This window comes from Centroberyx gerrardi, chromosome 2 (assembly GCF_048128805.1).
Source record: "Centroberyx gerrardi isolate f3 chromosome 2, fCenGer3.hap1.cur.20231027, whole genome shotgun sequence".
NCBI classification, from domain to species: domain Eukaryota; kingdom Metazoa; phylum Chordata; class Actinopteri; order Beryciformes; family Berycidae; genus Centroberyx; species Centroberyx gerrardi.
The window spans coordinates 35543374-35550873 of NC_135998.1; the positions used below are offsets into that span (position 1 = coordinate 35543374).

At 38.5% G+C, this 7500-nt stretch overlaps 1 protein-coding gene across 2 annotated transcripts in view; it reads left to right on the plus strand.

Moving 5' to 3' along the window:
- Window positions 1-7500, plus strand: part of atp8b1 (ATPase phospholipid transporting 8B1) — a 56493-nt gene that overhangs the window by 43917 nt on the left and 5076 nt on the right. For both annotated transcript variants that reach the window (XR_013505899.1, XM_078286345.1), the window contains exons 20-27: window positions 609-720; window positions 1531-1606; window positions 2365-2497; window positions 2815-2943; window positions 3579-3735; window positions 5051-5274; window positions 6581-6664; window positions 7410-7500. The exon at window positions 7410-7500 is cut by the window's right edge and continues 155 nt beyond it. Coding sequence is in view for 1 of the 2 variants with exons in the window: in XM_078286345.1 (XP_078142471.1) it covers window positions 609-720; window positions 1531-1606; window positions 2365-2497; window positions 2815-2943; window positions 3579-3735; window positions 5051-5274; window positions 6581-6664; window positions 7410-7500 (1006 nt within the window). In the remaining variant the exon portion in view is untranslated. The remainder of the gene's footprint in view (window positions 1-608; window positions 721-1530; window positions 1607-2364; window positions 2498-2814; window positions 2944-3578; window positions 3736-5050; window positions 5275-6580; window positions 6665-7409) is intronic.

Consider the following 7500-nt stretch of genomic DNA (forward strand, 5'->3'; position numbering starts at 1 on the left):
GAGTTAGACATGCAGTTATATAGTTAGACATACAGTTATATAGAGTTATATAATAGATATAGAATTAGACATGCAGTTATATAGAGTTATATAATAGATATAGAGTTAGACATACAGTTATATAATAGATATAGAGTTAGACATGCAGTTATATAGTTAGACATAGTTATATAGAGTTATATAATAGATATAGAATTAGACATGCAGTTATATAGAGTTATATAATAGATATAGAGTTAGACATACAGTTATATAATAGATATAGAGTTAGACATACAGTTATATAATAGATATAGAGTTAGACATGCAGTTATATACAGTTATATAATAGATATAGAGTTAGACATGCAGTTATATACAGTTATATAACAGATATAGAGTTAGACATGCAGTTATATAGAGTTATATAATAGATATAGAGTTATATAGAGTTATATAATAGATATAGAGTTAGACATACAGTTATATAATAGATATAGAGTTAGACATGTAGTTATATAGAGTTATATAATAGATATACAGTTATATATAGTTATATAATAGATATACAGTTATATAGAGTTATATAATAGATACATACAGTGTCTAACAGTGATGCTCCTCTGCAGCTGATTGGAGCCACAGCCATCGAGGACAAGCTGCAGGACGGCGTCCCGGAGACGATCGCCAAGCTGGCGAAGGCCGACATCAAGATCTGGGTCCTGACTGGAGACAAGAAAGGTTCGGCTCCTCCAGCTCGTGGTGCCATCTGAACATTTATACATCAGTGTAGGGAACTCATTCAGCACCAAGGCAGACAAATTAAGAGTTCAGATCCAAAATTAGATATTCATTTTTTTTTTTTTTTAAGTGATGCAAACTCTGAAATAGTGATTGACAGCAAACTATTAAACCAAGTAATGATGGTTTTCAAAGGACGATGAGTAACTTAAGTCTGTGTTTGACAGAATGTCAACATTTTTACAGACTGGATCCTCTAAATTCTTTAGATATTGAATAATATAATGAGGGCCAGGCTGAAACTGGAGGACTGACTGTGTATTTGCTGTCTTTTCCCTGAAACTATGGAACAGTCTTGGTCTTGATATCAGATTATCTGACTCGCTGAGCATCTTTTATAAAACGTCTCAGGACTTATTTTTATTCCCTCGCTTTCAGTGGCTCTTGCAGCTGTTATTTTGCTGTTATGTTGTCTGGTATTCTGTTTTTGTCTGTTTGTGATTTTATGTTTTTAATTCTAGTTTTTATTATGAAGCGCTTTGTAACTCAAAACTGCTGGTTATGATTTTTTGTTTTCCCCAAATGTGATATATAGGAAATATACATGTGTTACTGGTCTTAGCTTTGGGCAAAATTGTCCGTTTACGCTGATCGACATTTAACCTTGCAACATTTAGTCAACAGTCAATCATCCAATCACTCTGCAGCATTAGACAAGGCATCAGCTGCAGCAGTGATGTCATTGCTGTGGTTTCTGTCTGTGTGAAGATCCGGACTGAGAAGAGCTTTTTTTTGTTTGTTTTTCCTCAGAAACGGCGGAGAACATCGGCTTCTCCTGTGAGCTGCTGACGGACGACATGCAGCTCCACTATGGAGAAGACGTCAAGTGAGTTCAGTCCAGTATCTGCTGTGCTGCCAAAAAACCAAACATGGAGACTCGTTCCTGAAAGCCTTGTGCCGATGAATTTACACTTTGCACTTTGAAAAGACAAAGAAAACAAGAATAAATGTGTTCTCGGTCTCCCTGCATCAATTAGTATGTGTTACAAACTGATTACTGAAGGCCCCATGTGTTCTAATTTGCATACTTGCAATGAGTCCAAAATGAACTAAAAAAACATTTCATGGCAAAATATTTCATATACATTTTTCGTAGGAATTTGTCACCCTAGCTGTTTTCAGTGCCTTTTCGCGTAAAGAACAGGCAGCCAATCAGGAGGCAGTTTGATACAGAGCCATTGTTGTGCTTTGATTTGATTGGCTCACAGTGAGAGTGTACGGTGGCCAGCAGGGACAATGTTAAAGTCACACTGAGATGGGGGAAAAAAAATGTCACCTTGTTGGCTAATTTTCCATATAATAGCATATACCTATTGAACAAAAAATGCCCCAAAATGTGCACAATTTGTATTTTCTTGTATTAGTACAGAACAATTTTTGAACAGTTGTGTCCCTCCGCTCCGTCCCTCCCATCCAATCAAACCGCCTTTCTCTCCCTAACTGATCTCCCATTGGTTTACACTTTTGAACGATCCCTCCTCCCTGCGTTATGCCCCGCCCCCACAGGAAATACATCACATGTCACTGTATTTCACTGTAATGTTGTGGTGTGTATCAGCCCGTCTGTCCCCTGTGTGTCTGCAGTGAGAAGCTGACGATCCGTCAGGCCAACAGGAGAAACGAAGCTCCGGCTTTCGGTCGGAACAAGAAGAAACCGCAGGAGCCGTTCTTCAACCAGCAGGGCAAGAACGCCCTGATCATCACCGGAGGATGGCTGGTGAGTCACAGTGAGGGTAACGTCGACTTTAATGTGGTGAAATAGTTTAAATCTCTGTGTAGCTCTGGTAGAGTCTTGGGTCGTGTCTCTTCCTCCATGATAAAACCCTCAAATCAGTGATTCTGTGATCTGTTGCTCCGGTAGAGCAGACTGGAGAATTGTGTTTTTTTTCTCTCTCCATTCACTTACATTGTCTGGAGGAACAGTCTGAAAATCACTTCTAGCACATAAAGGAACGCCGACAAAGCAGATTCTGACAATATAAAAAAAAAACTAGTTATGTTGTTGTTGTCTTTCTTTATCTTTGATTTTGCCAGAATGAGATTCTGTACGAAAAGAAGAAGAAACGCCGTCGTCTGCGTCTTCGCCGTCTGGGGAAGCGTCCGCCTCCCAGCAGCCCGCAGGACCACCAGCCGGTCGACGACTGGGAGAAGGAGATGAGACAGGTAGAGAAATAACAACATAAATAACACAGATATAAACCACTTTAAATTATGTTTATTTAGTTATTGTAATGTAAAATACATACAGACAGCCTGTAGACGACTGGGAGAAGGAGATGAGACGGGTAGAGAAATAAAAACTCATAAATAACACCATTAAACCACTTTTAAATTATGTTTATTTAGTTATTATAATGTAAAATACTAATAAAAGTATTGACTATTTCCATTCTGTGAGACTTTCTACTTTAGTTAGTTACTAGTTAGTTACTAGTTACTTTGCAGAATAAGGTTTTATATGCAAAACATACGATAAGCTCATAAAACATGTTGCATTGTTAGAGTTTAAACTCCCCGACAGTATCTGGAGCAGTTAGACCGACAACATTAAAATACTTCTGACAGGTTCATGCTTCAATAATTTAACTCTCTGACAGAATGACGACTTTTACTTTCATACTAACATTTTACTGATAATACTTCTAATGCAGAACTTTTACTTTGAATGAAGTATTTTTCCATTATGGTTTTGCTGCTTTTAAGTGAAGGATTTAAAGCCTTTCTCCGCCTCTGTCGGATGCTAAATGCCGGATGGATGTTGTAGTTTTAACGGTGACTCGTCCCCGTCTCGTCTCCAGGTGGACTTCGTGGACATGGCCTGCGAGTGCGAGGCGGTCATCTGCTGCCGCGTCACTCCCAAGCAGAAAGCCAACGTTGTGAGTCTGGTGAAGAAGTACAAGAAGGCCGTGACGCTGTCCATCGGAGACGGAGCCAACGACGTCAACATGATCAAGAGTAAGGAGGCCCGGCTGCTCCGCCTCGTGTTTAAAGTCCAGATGAAACGGCATTTGGAGAGTATCTGACTTCCGTATCGTGACGTATTTCCGAGTGAAACAGGAAAGACAGGCGGGACGTAACGTTGGGAGGAATTTGATTTGAACGTTGAAAAGTGGGCGTGTCATAACACCCGAAGACACACCGAAGCACCGTGCTGCTGCTAGCTAGCTAACTAATGAATCTTAGCTCTGTGCGCTAAAAGTTGAAGATTGATTGATGGGTGGATGTCATGATATTATTGGTTGAAATTGGTTATGGGCATGCTTACGTAAGCACACGGCATATTTTGTTTTACAGGAAGAAAACATGATTGAATTTTGATATAAGAATACAAAGAAATTGATTTTTTGTATTTTTTTTGGCATATATTGGTATATAGGTGCACAGTATGACCGGGGATGTGATCTAAAAGGGTTAAAAAGGCATTTTTCATTTCATCTCGACTTTAAAGGACAGCTCCGGTGTTTTCCGTCCGTTCTGACTGGTTTTACACACGTGTGCTGCCATTAAAGATATTTTAAAATCAGTTTCTCCAAACCTCTCAGGCTCATTCACGCCCAGTCAGTTCACAGCTGGAGACTCTGATTCAGTCAGTGAAGTTAATCATCTTTTTTGTTCCCTTTTCACTTCGAGAGGTCCTTTTGTCCTCTTGCTAGGCCGTCATTGTAAATAAGAATTTGTTCTTAATTGACCTGCCTCGTTAAATAAAGGTTAAATAAAAAAATTTAAAAAATCATCACTGTGATGAGAAGCAACAATCTGCATCAGAGCGCTGAGATCAGACTGGAAACTTTTACATTTTGAAACAAGTTTCATATTAATGCGTCATATTCAGGAGACAGGAGGGGCGTCACACTTCCACTTTCTTCTTCTCTGATTTCCACGTTTTCCTAAATCTTCAACCAATAGCTAACATTCTCTGTGGTGACGTTAGGCCCCGCCTCCTGTCAATCATAACCCAGTCAGACAGACAGACAAACCAAAGCAAGACCTTTCCTCCAGCTGTAATCTGTAGAATGAAACGTTTACAGCTTTAAATTGTCGTCCTCTTTTACTGGGAGAAACTCAAAATATTTACTTTGAGAAAACAACTAAGAAAAACAGCAAATATATTCAGGGACTGTATATTACATACAGTATATCTTGATATTTGGATAATATTTCACTTATCTCATACTGCATATCTCTCTCTCTCTCTCTCTCTCTCTCTCTCTCTCTCTCTCTCTCTCTCTCTCTCAACTCTTCATCTCTCCCCCCCCCCCCCCCCCCCCAGCTGCAGATATCGGTGTCGGTATCAGTGGTCAGGAGGGGATGCAGGCGGTCATGTCCAGCGACTACGCCTTCGCTCAGTTCCGGTACCTGCAGCGCCTCCTGCTGGTCCACGGCCGCTGGTCCTACATCCGCATGTGCAAGTTCCTCCGCTTCTTCTTCTTCAAGAACTTCGCCTTCACTCTCGTCCACTTCTGGTACTCCTTCTTCAGCGGATACTCCGCACAGGTCCGTCACACACACACACACACACACACACACACACACAGGGTCGGACGGGAATATTTCATAGCAATATTGATATTAAAACAAGTGTGATCTACATAGAAACCTGGTTTGTCATTTACCAATATATACAGGATCTGATGGAACTGTCAAATAAATCAAATCAAAAAGAAATGCCAAAAATATTCTTTAAAAAAACAAAACTATATTGATCCACATAGGGAAATTGCAGCAGCACAAGAAATGGGATTCAGCAGGGAAAAAATGAATAGAATATAAAATACATAAATACAATATAAAATACATATTAAAAGCAGTAGAAAGGAATACAGCAATAAATCTAAACAATTATGATGTCCTATAAATGTATGCTGGTGGGAATTTAAACACATTACATAAACTGTATTGGTTGGAAATATGGGAAATTACTTGGATGTATGGATTAGGTTACAGTTACTACATTTACTTACAGTTGCATACAGATGTTACTTAAATATGGATTACTAAATTAGAAATGTGTGCTATATATAAATATACATATGTAGAAACATAATAACAATATGAAAATATCAGGTAAATAATCATGTATACAGAATGAAATAGTGGAGTCATTATGAAAATATTAATAATAAATGCAGATATAACAATGAAAGAAACTGAAGAAGTGAGTATGTGAATTTACAGCAATATACATGCAAATGTACATTGTATTTACAAAAACAAAATATCTACAAAATAGCAGAAAAGCAGCCTTGTTTTCAGCTTGACCAGCATGTGTTTTAGTGTTTAGAAGAATTTCCTCACCACATAGAGAAGCATGTAATCCTTCAATTTAAGTTAAAACGTGAAAATATGAAATAGTGGAGCCATCATGAAAATATTATTAACATGTGCAGATGTATCAATGTAAGAGAGATGTGAAAACTGAAGAAGCCGGTGTGTGAATTTACAGCAATATACATGCAAATGTGCATCGTATTTACATAAACAAGTCTACATGTTGTTGCTGTCCAGTGAATCTACAAAATATCTGCAAAATATCAGCGTTGTTTTCAGCTTGACCAGCATGTGTTTTAGAGTTTATCCAGTGACAGTGGGGTTTTAAAAGATTTCATAAGACCAAGGGTGGTAGAAATTTTTAGTTAAAACCTGAAAATCAACAATTGTGGAGTTGCAAGGTTTTCACAGGACAGCAGCGATATGGCAATATATATTTTATATGAACAGAAAATGCCCCTTTTAATAAGACGATGTAACCTCGCCTCCATCGACATTGAACATGTTAAAGCTGACATGTTTCTTCCTGCAGGTGGCGTATGAAGACTGGTTCATCACTCTCTACAACGTGTGTTACAGCAGTCTGCCTGTGCTGCTGGTCGGACTGCTGGACCAGGTGGAAATAAACACAATAATCACACACTTTATTCTCATCATCACAGCAGGAAACCAGAGCTCATTTTGCCAAAGAAAATCATGACGATACATTTTTGTTGATGACCAATATTACCATGACGATGATGATAATGCACTGATCCTGACAAAATCTATTTACTACACAGATACTGATTGATAGATTAGAAACCAAAATAATATTTGATCTTTTTGTTTTTTTTAATCTTTTACACTGTGTTGTAATAATGTTTATTGTTTAGGTAGAAGCCATTAATAAGCCCCTTAGGGTTTCCTGCCTCTTACCCTGCACTATATACTGATACCTTTGTTGTTTTTTCTCATGTCTTCTCTTTCTTGTTTTTAAAGTGTGCAAAATAAATAAAAGTTAAACAAAAAGAAGGAACTATAAATATTAACTGAACGATTAAGCCGATTACAGTTGACATGTCTAATCACCAGTTGAGTGCATCCAGCAGGAATCGGGTTAATATTAAAGAAATGTTCATGAAAATCAAACATCTTTCATCATTAACAGTTAACAGAATTCAAACTTTAAAAATCGCTTACGTATGAAAATAGCTGAAAAACACAGTTCTTTAGTTAATAGAGTAAGAGTAAATCCGTCCCAATCACACAGCTGGGGCAGCGAGGTGAAGCGGCAGGCAAGAGGATTATGGGAAAGTGAGTTCTGCGGTGAGTAACTGTTTTCTCCTCCTCCTCCTCCTCCTCCCTTCTTCCCACTGCAGGACGTAAACGACAAACTGAGTCTGAAGTTCCCCAAGCTGTACCTCCCGGGGCAGCAGGGCTCGCTGTTCAACTACAGGAACTTCTTCATCA